Consider the following 14,932-nt stretch of genomic DNA (forward strand, 5'->3'; position numbering starts at 1 on the left):
GCCGCCACGCACCCGCACGCTCAAACGTTAACCGTCCGCATAGCAAAATTCATCAGCCTTGAGATGCTGCCGTATAGGGTTGTGGAAACTGAGTCCTTCAAAAGTATCATGGAGGCGGCGGCCCCGCGCTACTCAGTTCCCAGTCGCCACTACTTTTCCCGATGTGCCGTCCCAGCCCTGCACGACCACGTCTCCCGCAACATTGTGCGCGCCCTCACCAACGCGGTTACTGCCACGGTCCACTTAACTACGGACACGTGGACAAGCACAGGCGGGCAGGGCCACTACATCTCCCTGACGGCACATTGGGTGAATTTAGTGGAGGCTGGGACAGAGTCAGAGCCTGGGACCGCTCACGTCCTACCCACCCCCAGAATTGCGGGCCCCAGCTCGGTGCTGGTATCTGCGGAGGTGTATGCTTCCTCCACTAAAGCACCCTCCTCCTCCTCCTCCTCCTCTGTCTCGCAATCAAGATGTGTTAGCAGCAGCATGTCGCCAGCAGTCGGTGTCGCGCGGTGTGGCAGCACAGCGGTGGGCAAGCGTCAGCAGGCCGTGCTGAAACTACTCAGCTTAGGCGATAAGAGGCACACGGCCCACGAACTGCTGCAGGGTCTGACACAGCAGACCGACCGCTGGCTTGCGCCGCTGAGCCTCCAACCGGGCATGGTCGTGTGTGACAACGGCCGTAACCTGGTGGCGGCTCTGCAGCTCGGCAGCCTCACGCACGTGCCATGCCTGGCCCACGTCTTTAATTTGGTGGTTCAGCGCTTTCTGAAAAGCTACCCACGCTTGTCAGACCTGCTCGTAAAGGCGCGCCGGCTCTGCGCACATTTCCGCAAGTCCCACATGGACGCTGCCACCCTGCGCACCCTGCAACATCACTTTAAGCTGCCAGTGCACCGACTGCTGTGCGACGTGCCCACACGGTGGAACTCTACGCTCCACATGTTGGCTAGGCTCTATGAACAACGGAGAGCTATAGTCGAATACCAACTCCAACATGGGCGGCGCAGTGGGAGTCAGCCTCCTCAATTCCTTTCAGAAGAGTGGGCCTGGTTGGCAGACATCTGCCATGTCCTTGGTAATTTTGAGGAGTCTACCCAGGTGGTGAGCGGCGATGCTACAATCATTAGCGTCACCATTCCTCTGCTATGCATCTTGAGAAATTCCCTGCAAACCATAAAGGCAGCTGCTTTGCGCTCGGAAACGGGGGCGGGGGAAGACAGTATGCCGCTGGATAGTCAGGGCACCCTCCTGTCTATTTCTCAGCGCATACAGGAGGAGGAGGAGGAGCATGAGGAGGATGAGGAGGAGGGGGAAGAGACAGCTTGGGCCGCTGCTGACGGTACACCGGCTGATTGCCTGTCATCCTTTCAGCGTGTATGGCCTGAGGAGGAGGAGGAGGAGGAGGATCCTGATAGTGATCTTCCTAGTGAAGACAGCCATGTGTTGCGTACAGGTACCCTGGCACACATGGCTGACTTCATGTTAGGATGCCTTTCTCGTGACCCTCGCGTTGCACGCATTCTGGCCACGACGGATTACTGGGTGTACACACTGCTCGATCCACGGTATAAGGAGAACCTGCCCACTCTGATTCCCGAAGAGGAAAGGGGTTCGAGAGTGTTGCTATACCACAGGAACCTTGCGGACAAGCTGATGGTAAAATTCCCAGCCGACAGCGCTAGTGGCAGAAGGCGCAGTACCGAGGGCAAGGTAGCAGGGGATGTGCGTAGATCGAGCAGCATGTACATCCCAGGTAGTGCAACAGTCTTTAAGGGCCTGGCCAGCTTTATGTCTCCCCACCAAGACTGTGTCACCGCTCCCCAGTCACGGCTGAGTCGGCGAGAGCACTGTAAAAGGATGGTGAGGGAGTACGTAGCGGATCGCACGACCATCCTTGGTGACGCCTCTGCCCCCTACAACTACTGGGTGTCGAAGCTGGACATGTGGCCTGAACTAGCGCTGTATGCCCTGGAGGTGCTTGCTTGTCCTGCGGCTAGCGTCTTGTCGGAGAGGGTGTTTAGTGCGGCTGGGGGAATCATCACAGATAAGCGTAGCCGCTTGTCAACCGACAGTGCCGACAGGCTAACACTCATCAAGATGAACAAAGGCTGGATTTCCCCAGACTTCTGTTCTCCACCAGCGGACAGCAGCGATACGTAAGCAATACGTAGGCTGCACCCGCGGATGGAAGCTACGTTCTCTCTCACCATCCAAAACGGGGACATTTCTGCTTCATCAATCTGTGTCTAATATTCCTCCTCCTCCTCCTCCTGCTCCTCCTCCTGAAACCTCACGTAATCACGCTGAACGGGCAATTTTTCTTAGGGCCACAAGGCTCACTCAAATAATTTTTCAGAACAATTTTTATAAGTTTCAATGCGCTTAAAAGCATTGGAACTTTAACTTGAACCAATTTTTCGTTACACTGGGCTGCCTCCAGGCCTAGTTACCACTTAAGCCACATTAACCAAAGCGATTAATGGGTTTCACCTGCCCTCTTGGCTGGCCATGGCCAATTTTTGGGATGTACATTAGTACTGTTGATACAGCAATTTTTGTGGGCCCTCGCCTACAGTGTAATCAAATTAATTTTTAGCCCACCTGCATTACAGCTGACGTTACCTCAGCTGTGTTGGGCAATGCAATGGGATATTTTTATGTACCGCCGGTGGGTTCCAGGGAGCCACCCATGCTGTAGGTGCACACTGAGTTTTTAATACATCTGTACACTTCTAAAGAACCCGTCTGACTGGGCCATGCAGTGTGGGCCGAAGCCCACCTGTATTACGCACGACATTACTACCTCAGCTGTGTTGGGCAATGCAATGGGATATTTCTATGTACCGCCGGTGGCTTCCTGGCACCCACCCAGGCAGTGGGTCCACAGGGAGTTTAACCTACATGTGTCCACTTCTAAAGAACCCCAGTCAGACTGGGGCATGCAGTGTGGGCCGAAGCCCACCTGCATTAAGCACGACATTACTACCTCAGCTGTGTTGGGCAATGCAATGGGATATTTTTATGTACCGCCGGTGGGTTCCAGGGAGCCACCCATGCTGTAGGTGCACACTGAGTTTTTAATACATCTGTACACTTCTAAAGAACCCGTCTGACTGGGGCATGCAGTGTGGGCCGAAGCCCACCTGTATTACGCACGACATTACTACCTCAGCTGTGTTGGGCAATGCAATGGGATATTTCTATGTACCGCCGGTGGCTTCCTGGCACCCACCCAGGCAGTGGGTCCACAGGGAGTTTAACCTACATGTGTCCACTTGTAAAGAACCCCAGTCTGACTGGGGCATGCAGTGTGGGCCGAAACCCACCTGCATTAACCCTTTCCAGTCCACTGTGTGACCTGTGAAGACATTAGGGTTTAAGGCTGTACAGCTCCGTTGTTGGTAGACGTCCGTCGGGGTTCTCTTACTGTATATTGCCAGCCTCTCTGCTGTCGGAGCCTATCCTACGTGTCAGCTCATGCAGTACTGGCTTTAGCCAGCATATAGCGCCGTTGTATAACAGCAGAAAAAGAGTAAGCCCCCTAGGAAAACCATATACAAATTGGATTGGAAAGGGTTAAGCACAACATTACTACCTCAGCTGTGTTGGGCAATGCAATGGGATATTTCTATGTACCGCCGGTGGCTTCCTGGCACCCACCCATGCTGTAGGTGCACACGGACTTTTTACTACATCTGTACACTTATAAAGAACCCCAGTCAGACTGGGGCATGCAGTGTGGGCCGAAGCCCACCTGCATTAAGCACGACATTACTACCTCAGCTGTGTTGGGCAATGCAATGGGATATTTCTGTGTACCGCCGGTGGGTTCCAGGGAGCCACCCATGCTGTGGGTCGACAGGGACTTCACAATAGGGAGTTGTACCTGCCTGTGTCTATGAATTAAAAAGCCCGGTCTGACTGGGGCATGCAGACACCTTGACAGAATGAATAGTGTGTGGCACATAGGTTCCCCATTGCTATGCCCACGTGTGCAGCTCCTGATGGCGGTGGCCCAGGATTCTATTTCTCATTGCTTCTGTACAGCATTGTGGGCTATCGCTCCGCCACTTTTAAAGAGGGTCGCTGCCTAGCCGTGCCAACCTCTGCAGTGTGTGCCTGCGGTCCCTCGTCATGGCAGACGCAATTCTAAATAGACATGAGCGTGGTGTGGCATGAGGGCAGCTGAAGGCTGCCCAGGGACACTTTGGTGTGCGCTGTGGGGGGGGAGGGGGGGCGGTTGGGCAGCATGTAACCCAGGAGAAGTGTCAGTGGAGTGTCATGCAGGCAGTGATTGTGCTTTGTTGGAGGTAGTGTGGTGCTTAGCAAAGGTATGCCATGCTAATGAGGGCTTTTCAGAAGTAAAAGTTGTTGGGAGGGGGGGGGGCCCACTCTTGCCGGTATTGTGGCTTAATAGTGGGACCTGTGAACTTGAGATGCAGCCCAACACGTAGCCCCTCGCCTGCCCTATCCGTTTCTGTGTCATTCCCATCACTTTCTTGAATTGCCCAGATTTTCACACATGAAAACCTTAGCGAGCATCGGCGAAATACAAAAATGTTCTGGTCGCCCATTGACTTCAATGGGGTTCGTTGTTCGAAACGAACCCTCGAGCATCACGGGAAGTTCGTTCCGAATAACGAACACCCGAACATTTTGGTGTTCGCTCATCTCTAATTTTAATTTCTTTTTGCTGTTGTCACGGTGTCTTTTTTCAGTTTTTACTCTATACAGTACATAAAACTATTACTGCTGCCATCTACACACTGGCTGCTGCTGACAAATGTTTTTAAAGACAATAGATACAGCAGAAAAATGGATGAAGCTAACCCACAGCACAAGTGAGGCCAGAAATATAGTGTGCAGGCTGTGAATTCATAAAAATGATGGTTGGATGATATGGAGGTACTCCCAACCAGATGGATGTCACACTAAGTAGGTGTGAACAGAAGTGGATGTGATAAGCAGCAAAAACTGCTGACATGGCGCTACCTTCCAAAGACAACTAGTTATTGTCGATGTTATAGTCTCTGGTTAATTCAGGACAGTTGTTGATCCAGGTAAATGTTCTGATTACCAGACTTGGAGTTGGAAAGGAATTTTTTTTCCCAAAAATGAGGAAAATTGGCTTCTGCCGTATTGGACTTTTTTGCCTTCCTTTGGATCAACATTGGGGAGGGAGGAGGGGGGGATAGGCTGAACTGAATGTGCAACATCCCATAGGGAGACCCCGTACACCTGACATACGCAGGGAGCTGGGAGGGTATAGTGCTGGCTTGTCACAGTGGCACTTACCAAACTCTTTTCCAGAGGGAACACACGTAGCCAAGGCTAAAGTATTACTGCAGGCCACTAGGGACACCCCTAGGATAGGGAGATGCCCAACACACAGGATAACAGGGGTTGTAGTGGTCACGAGTGATGCCACTGTTCCTTCACACACCAGTGTAACCCTCGGCAGAGAATAAATATAGCCACAGACAGTTTCTTAGTACCACGGGTCCTTAGGAATGGTTAGGGCCTGGCAAACTTTACTTGAAAACTTTAAACAGGAAATACAAGCAGTACACTTATATACTTCACAGTGCAGGCAAAAGGTTAGTTTTCAATGCGTAGCACCTCCACACAGCTCTCACAAGCTCAAAGACACACGTGTGTGAACAGTGATTATTTTCTCTTGTAGTACCTCCACCCAGTCTGGAAGACGTAGGGGTGTGTGAATTAAAGGGTGTACCTCTACGCGGTGATCTAGGCTCAAGACAGCCGTGTAGGAAGATTAATCAGTGAAGTAGTACCTCTGCACTGGCCTTGAAAAGAAGCAGTCACTTACAATTGCTCACTCTCTTACTTTTGGGGGCTCACACCATTAACATCCAAACTCATGCAACACGGGAAACCTCTCCTCTCCTTCCATCTGCACCACAGGGAGGCTCAAGGTGCCTTCATGTGGCTCTTTGCTAGGTGGAACTCAGGTGGTAGACAAGATCGGAGACCCTGCTACTCCAGAAGATGGAACTGTTTTCCGCTCTCAGTCACTCCTATTTATACCTTCTCTCATACCACATGACACGACAGACTTGATACATTTCCATGCAGGCTTTGGATTTTTATTAAAAGTTAAGCTCTCAAGCGCTGAAGCTGTTCAACTCACACACTGTAATTGACAAGACAGCTTTGCACAGTGCATCCACATAAGACGTACATGTATGACATTTATGGAGGGGATCAGGATGATGTACTGGGTCACTACAAATGGGCTGAATAGTCTTTTTGCAGCTTAACATAGTATGTTACTATGTTATAAGAAGGAGTAAAATCCAACTTCTCTTATAGTTCAACAATCGGCAATAAAAACGTGCTTCACAGTATAGGACCCCTTCTTCACTTTGCCAGAATAGGTACGACAATAACCAAATCGCTGTAGAGGGGGAATTTAATTTTTATGCACTCCCATAATTTATCATTACTATTAATATTATTTTTATGTATATATTGCATTCCTATTATTTATGCTTGTTCACATGTATTGCCAACTTCTTATTTACCATCGTACCATGATTTGGTTGTTGTAGACCCTATTCCAGCTAAGCTGAAGAAGGGGTCCTATACGTCGAAACACATTTTCATTACTCATTGTTGAAATGAAAGAGAAGATGGATTTTACTCCCTTTTGTCCTCTAGTCGTCTCTAGAAGGGTGTGCCATGTTTTAAAGGGAATCTGTCATCAAATATAAGCACCATAAACTAAGTCATGGTGTGTTATAGTTTAGGTGATGTGGAGTCCGAGGAGCATCTTTTCATACTCACCGGTCCCCCATTCTTGCAGTGAAGTCAGCATGCACATACCAGTTTAACTAATTTCAGAAGGCTGTGCGCATTCCCATTCATCTCCATCTCACAGAAGAATTTGTGAGTACAAGTTTATAATTATCATTGATACTGTCAAGAATGGAATGAACCTCGGAGGGGGCTATTTGCATCAGCGGAGAATATGATAAATCTGGACAGAGACAACACACAGGCCTGGTGACAACCTAACACCAATTTAGAAACCATACAACTTTCACATCCCTTATCAGTGGACTAATTAAATATTTACTTCTCTGCTCATCCTATTCTGGTACTGTCTTAAGTGCAAATTAATCACACAATGTCTGTGGCTGTCCACATGTATGTGTATATAAATTGTTAATCGAAGATGGAGCCTCATTTTAAGGTTGTACAGTATTGTTTTTCTTAGCAACCTCGCTATTGAAAACTTACCTTTAATGCCATGAAATAAGAACATTGATGTAATTGGGCCATGCTATAGCCATTCACATTAGCTATTCTCCTGACCACTATTATTTCATTAAAGGGGTTTTCCAGGCACAGACACTACTGATGACCTATCTTCAGAATAGGTCATCAATAGCTGATTGGCTAGGGTCTGCCGCTCGAGAACCCGGCTGATCAACTGAGCAGGTGCATGCTGCTAGTGCCGCTATACACAGGGGTCGGAGTGGAGGTCACTGCTCTGAACCTTGTGTAGTGGCCAGCGCTTGTAAATGTAGGCACAGCTCCCACTGATTTCAATAAGCTGATTCTGCTCCAAACCCTATGTGTAGCGGCACTGACAGCGGGCGCCTACTCAACTGATCACCTGAGTCACGAGCAGCGGACCCTGGCCAATGAAGTATTGATAGCCTATCCTTAGGATAGGTCATCAATAGTATTTGTATCTGGAAAACACCTTTAAGTAGTATATGAATGTATGAATATCTTGATGGTTGTTGTGTGCTGTGATGAACTATTTTATCATCATACATTATCACATTTCTTTCCAGATATTTCTCCACCTAGAGGACTTCAATTTAAAAATGTGACTCAGACCTCCGTGGAGGTGCAGTGGGAACCATCTCAATTCCCTATCGACGGCTGGGAAATTAGTTTCACCCCTAAGGTGCGTTAACAACTATCACATAATATATTCTGTATGTGTCTCCTTGTTTGTCAATAAGTATAAATTAAGACCAGACTAGCATGACATAATGGTTTTCTTTTGGCACCCTCCTCAACATGACCCCCAAACCCTCCTCACAATTCTATACCAGAACCGGAGAGTTTGGGGGTATTTTGCCTCCAATTATTCTTCTCTGCTGCCCCGCTGATCTTCCGGTTATGAGCCCCATTTTCAGCTATCCAAAATAGGACAACAATTTTCCAACTACTTGATGTGCTACTTGCACTGCTCTGTGATTGGTTAGTGCTGATCACGTGAGTATTTCAGGCCAATCAGAGAGCAGGTACAGTACATTAGTAGTCTAACACTACCAGTGCACTATGGAAATTAGGTAATCTGAAGATTGCGAAGACCATCTTGGATGTCTGAAAACGGGACCTGGAACTAGCGGATAAAACTTGCAGACAGAGAAGGTCAACTGCAGGTAATATCCTCACTACCTCCTCTGGTCCTGGTGTAAGGCCTCATGTCCACAGGCAGATCGAATTCCGCATGCGGGAGCCCGCAGCAGAATCTGACCCTGCCCGTGACCGAGGACACTGCAGATACCTATCCTATTTTGTAATCTGCGGATGTGTGAGTAAGCCCGGCTGGTGCATGCATGTGCAGTACCTTTTTCTTTTGAACTCCTGTTCCTGCCCTGATGTTTGGTTGTTTTGCCTTTCTTCGATTTTGTTTTCTTTTTTTGTATACTCAGTTATATGTGCCTGTTCCTTTAATGTTGGTGGGAAAGATACAGGGAATCGCTGGTTCTGGTGGGACTCCACAGACCCAATACTGGAAGTGGGCAGAGCGTGAGGAACTAGAATTTAGTGACATGCTCTGGCACCTACAGTGCATTAGGCGGCAAGCTTGACATACCGCAAACCTTTGGTAATACGGAGTACAATGATGAGTATGAAGTACCACGAGGACAGTGGTTAGTGATGATGGATATAAGTATAAATACAAAGTGCCTTGTCCCACCAAACTAATCCCCTTATGTGTAATTGACAAGGTGGCAAAAGACTCAGAGGGAAGTAGAGGAGATGAATCTTGAACCTATGGTGCATTGATCCCACATGCGTGGAGTATAGAGACTATTCTATGTAGACATGTTATAAGTGTGAAATTCCAGTTAATGATATGTAACATTAAACGTATTTGTACCTTCCCATGGAATGACATAGACAAAGAATTCCAGATTCTTTAGTAAAGTTAGTTTTTTATAAAATGGTCTACCTCTGCCTCCGTCCATCACCACCAAACAATACATAACACCAGGGGCGTAACTATAGGCTCATGGTCCTGGGTGCAAAACTTTATCTTGGGGCCCCCTAACTTAACCCCTTAACGCAGAGGCGTAACTTGAAGCTCCTGGGCCCCAATGCAAAACCTATAACAGGGCCCCAACTGTAATGCTTTATTCATAGTACTGGTCTCTCTATATAGAGAAGAGAGGCCTTATGGGTCCCCTAAGGCTCCTGGGCCCGGGTACAATGCCTCCCCTATAGTTACGCTAGTGCATAACACCAACCACCTGCTTCAGCTTTAAGGAGGGTACCAACAGAAGACCATCATTCGACATTAATCCGGTCTTGATTTAGGCTTATTGTCGTTTGATCCCAAATGCCTCAGTCATTAGTTTGGCTTTCATCTGAATTCCCTTTGAACCATGTCCCAGCTGTAACACCCCATACAAGCTGCATTACATACGCTGTGTGACTCATTTTGTTTTCGGCAACGATATAGACTTGTTTTTCCTTTCAATATTCTATTACACTTAATACAGTAAAACTGGTGCTAATGGTCTGTCAATTCTAGGCTTTTTCATGCTGATCAATTCATTCTTAATACGACCCCAGATGTCTCTTGGCTTCGGGAATATGAAAGCTGTTAAACTGGGTATATGCCAGATATTACTGCATGGGATTTTTTTTTTCACCTGCCTGAGAGCTGTTTTGTTCATTCTCCGACAACAACTGAGAAGCGTGTCCTTGTATTCTTCCACGTGACCAGGCTTAAAAAGATCTCTGGGAGTCATGACATGTGTGATTGAGCTTATGTCACTTACCTTTTATCAGGAAGAAAAAAAAGATCTTTTAAGAATTGGTGCTCGATGGCGTTTGATGGGGTGAGAGGAGTGTGTGGGCGAGAGATCAACTCTCATCCAGACAAGAAAACCCTGCAAGGGGATTGAATACATTGAGGCTTTGTTTGTTACTGCGAAAGAATTGTCACGTTCTGTTGAATGATTTGATGTCACAGGATGCTCATAAGCTGCATGCTTCACTGACCGGTTGAATGGAGGAGCCATCACCGATAATGGAAAATATAGGGGAAGGATGCAAGATAAGAAGCTGGACTTGCCATTTTCAGGGCTCTAAGTAAAACTGACAGATTTATGGGAATATTAAGCTCTCAGTAATGTCCAGAGACTGTAGAATTCCATATAATCTTGTGTGCAGGATGTACCTAGAAGCAGAGGATTAAAGGAAAATCCCCGAGGCATCAAATGGGTATTTCAGGACTTTAATTGTCATCAATAATTGGTCAACGGGGGTCTGCCAGTCAGAATCCATGCCGATCAGCTAGTCATCCGGCTCAGTATCAGTGCAGCAGGATGGAAGTCCTCATTGGTGGTCAACGTTGGAAGTGTGTTACATGGCTTCACTCTCATTTAAATAAATGGAGGGATACTTCTTAGTACATTTCTAGTTCCTCATTGCAGTCAAGACTGGAATGTCCTTTCCAGAATTAAAGTTATCCGCTATCGGTAGAATAGGGAAAAACTAGCAGGTCATAGAATGGTAGAGTTAGCAGGAACCTCCAGGGTCATTGGGTACAACCCCCTGCTCAATGCAGGATCACTAAATCATCTCAGACAGGTGTCTGTCTAGCCTCTAATATCTAGTCTAATATCTAATCTGTGCCACCTCCCTTTCAGTTTCATCCCATTGCTTCTAGTCTTTCCTTGTACAAATAAGAATAGGGCTGATCCCTCTGCACTGTGACAGCCCTTCAGATATTTGTAGACCGCTATTAAGTCTCCTCTCAGTATTCTTTTTTGCAAGCTAAACATTCCAAGATCCTTTAACCATTGCTCATAACCTGCTGCAGTTTGTCAGTCTTTTATTAAACTGGAGTGCCCAGAACTCGACACAGTATTCCAGATGAGGTCTGACCAATACATCCCAGAACTGTGTTGGCCTTTTTTTGCTACTGCATCACAATGTTGACTCATGTTCAGTTTGTGATCTATTAGTATACCCAAGTCTTTTTTGCATGTGCTGCTGCTTAGCCCAATTCTTTCCATTCCGTATGTGTTTTTTTTTCTTGCACAGATGTAGTACTTTGCATTTCTCTTTAAACACCATTCTGTTAGTCGCCACCCGCTATTCAAACTGGTCCAGATCTTTTTGAATCCTCTCTCTCCTCCAATGTTAGCCATCCTTCCTAGCTTTGTCAAAGACCGGTGGCATACTGGTCGAAACATTGCAGCCATGCCTTGAAATGGAGGAATAAAGGTTTTTTACCTTTATACTGCATCGCTGTGCTGCAGCAGACTATTGTACTTCCTAGCTTTGTGTTGTTGGCAAACTTGATCAGATTTCCCGCAATTCCCTCCTCTATATCATTTATACAAAATGTTGAACAGCACTGGGCCCATAACAGAGCCTTGTGGTAGCCCATTCGAAACATTCTTCCACTTGGATGTGCAGCCATTTATGACCTCTCCTTGAGTATGATCACTCAGCCAGCGGTGAATCCACCTAGCAGTTGCCTTGTCAGTCCCATATTTGGTCTTTTTTTTTTAACAAGGATGGTATAAGATACTTTGTCAAATGCTTTACTAAAGTCAAGATATAATATATGTACTGCATTTTCCTTATCAACCCAATCGGTGATTCTACCATAGAGGGAAATTAGATTTGTCTGGCATGTCTTTTTGTTACAAACCCATGCTGGCTCTGGTTAATTACTCTATTCTCATGTAAGTTCTTGCATACATGTTGTTTAATAATTTGTTCAAAGAACTTTCCCGGTATAGTAGTCAGGCTCACAGGCCTGTAGTTTCTTGTGTCCACCTTCTTCCCTTTTTTGAAGATAGGGCCAACATTTGCCTTTGTCCAATTTTATGGTACTTCTCCTGTTCTCCAGTGGGGGTCTGATTGCTGAGATGCGCATATAATGCCAGAATAGGGATCCCATGTCCTCTGAGAAATTGGTAAAATGAATGGAGCAGCAGCGTGCACGCTCAGCCTTTGCCATGTTCATTTCAGTGGGAGTGCCCAAGATTATTGAGTGCTTGAATTTGGCTATTTTCGGTGCTCCCATTGAAATATATGGAGTGGTAGCTGGGCGTGTGTGCTGCCACTCCATTCATTTTGGTAGTCTCTCAGGAAGTATGGGTTTTCCATTCTGGCGATCGGTGGGAGTCCCAGCAGTCAGATCCCCACTGATTATTTAGTTATTGCCTATCCTGTGGATAAGAGATAACTTAATGTCACTGGAATACCCCTTAAAAGGGGACTTGTAATTTTGTAAAGTCAGCAGGCCTGCATGTACAGTTCTGCAGCCATGGCCTGGCTGATTCTATCACCGCTTCTCAATTCTTGATACTCACCCTGTTCACCCTTTCAGGCTTATCGTAGTTGCGGATGCTATGAATCTGTCAAGTCTGCAGTCTCCACTGCTCACTGTCAATGGGTGCCATCAGACTTGATTGACAGTGACACAAATAGTTCCACTCGACATTGTCAAAAGCTTTGGTAGTATCAAATGCCCACAAACTCGATGATCCGCCTGAAGATTCAGATATAACCTCAGTTTATTTGTTTAGCACACAGCTGGACTGATCCTCATGTATTAAATGAGTCATTACTAAAAGACATATATTCGCAAGTACCTTCGCCAGGAATTTAACATCAGTGGTCAACAGAGATGTTAGATGATAGTAAGAGACAAATATTTTCCTGGGTTAAGGAGTTAAGACAATCATAGCATCTCAGATTGATGGTGGAAGTATACCTGCATGCAATGATTCATTAAACACCATCAATAAATGTGGCTTAAAAATTTATTTTGGAGACTATCCAACCTAGGCGTCTTTTCATTAGGAAGTGTTGCTACTGCATCCCTTAACTAATTCAGTGTCAAAGGAGCCTCCAACATCACTCTCTCATCATCAGACAAAGTTGGCAATTGCACCCGAGCCAAATATTCCCAGTCATTGTTACAAGGCTTGTATAAAGAGTCTAACTTTGGCTTAAATAAATGCTGCCCTCCAATAGGTGGCACTGTGGAGGTATTATTCCATCTGCCTTATTTAAATAGTCATAAAGATCTTCACAATCCACACTTAACTTAGAAGCATGCAGGTTTTAAAATTGACAAAAAATGTCTCCAAAATGTCATCCTCCTTTATAGCCAAAGAATTGTCAGTCCACATAAGATGGTAATTCCTGTGCTTTAATTATAGAAGCCATTAAACGACCCCCTGCTTCCCCTTCCTCAAAGATCTTCCGCTTTATAAAAAGACGCTTATTTTTTGCAACACCTCTGCAAGAGACCGTGCCTCTTTACAAATAATTTCCTTCTGATTAGTGGGAGAATATATATACGTTTGATTTGCATCTAAAACTCATCGCTGAAGGGCACTAATGGCATCTACAGATTTATACTTTTCTAGACTAATCGACTGCAATGCATTATCATAGCAATCAGAGCATTTATAGTTCAAGTCCCCTACAGGGGCATAAAAAATGGAAAAAAAAAATTCTTCGTGCACTTTCCCACTTCTAGAAGAAAATTAAAACACTTTTAAAAACCCACATATTTGGTATTGTTGTAACCACAATGACCTGTAAAGTAAACTTAACACTCTATTTCATTTATCCTGTACAGGAAAAAAACGTAAACAAACCCCATAAAAAAACAAAGGTAAAATACTTACCATATATACTCGAGTATAAGCCTAGTTTTTTAGCACATTTTTTTTTATGCCTGAAAAGCCCCCCTGGGCTTATACTCGCGTGAGGTAAAAAAAAACAACAAAAAAAACTGCAATACTCACCTCCCAGCCTGCGTCTTTGTCCCCGGCGCAATGGTCTCCATGGTGGTGCGGCAAACTGCTTGAGAATTCTCCCCGCTGTCATCTCCATGCTCAGCTTTGAATTCCCCCGCCGTCAGTGCTCTGTAGATAAGCGCTGTGATTGGATTGAGGGCCAGCCAATCACAACCGGCGCCCGATCATTCACAGCCATTCAGTGGTTGACATCACTGAATGGCTGTGATTGGTATATCAAGCGCCGGCTGTGATTGGCTGGCGCTTGATCCAATCATAGCGCTTACTTACACAGCGCTGACGGCGGGGGAATTCAAAGCCAAGCAGGGAGATGATAGTGGGGAGAATTCTCAAGCAGCTTGTCGGACCGCCGGGGAGACCATTGTGCCAGGGACACAGACGCCAGCTAGGTGGTGAGTATTGCATTTTTTCTTTACCTAGTATATACTCGAGTATAGCTAGGCTTATACTCAAATCAATAAGTTTTATCAGTTTTTTGTGGTAAAACTTATTGACTCGGCTTATACTCGGCTCGGCTAATACTCAAGTATATACGGTATTTTGTTCATTTTACCTTTCAACAAAGAAGCCCTCACAGAACTCCACCCATGGAAGAATAAATAAGTTATGGGACTGTGAATGCAAGGATGTAAAAAAATAATAATTTCCAAAAAATGGGGTTTCATTGTTCAAAAGTAGTATTTTTGGTATTCTCGGAATCATACCAGCTTACAGAAAAGAAAATTGCATGTCATTTATGCTGCATAATTAACACTGAAAAAAAATGGCACAATTGCTGTATTTTCTTTTCCTGCCTTCAAAAAAAATTAATAAAGGTTTTTCAATATACTATGTATACATGAAAATTGTACCAATAA

At 45.8% G+C, this 14,932-nt stretch overlaps 1 protein-coding gene across 1 annotated transcript in view; it reads left to right on the forward strand.

Annotated features, from left to right (window-relative positions):
• The window catches only part of TNR (tenascin R), a 509,827-nt gene that overhangs the window by 330,173 nt on the left and 164,722 nt on the right, over positions 1-14,932 (forward strand). The window contains exon 6 of the mRNA XM_066597493.1: positions 7,833-7,948. Within this exon, the coding sequence (XP_066453590.1) occupies positions 7,833-7,948 (116 nt within the window). The remainder of the gene's footprint in view (positions 1-7,832; positions 7,949-14,932) is intronic.

Source organism: Eleutherodactylus coqui, chromosome 3, assembly GCF_035609145.1.
Source record: "Eleutherodactylus coqui strain aEleCoq1 chromosome 3, aEleCoq1.hap1, whole genome shotgun sequence".
In the NCBI taxonomy this organism is placed as follows: domain Eukaryota; kingdom Metazoa; phylum Chordata; class Amphibia; order Anura; family Eleutherodactylidae; genus Eleutherodactylus; species Eleutherodactylus coqui.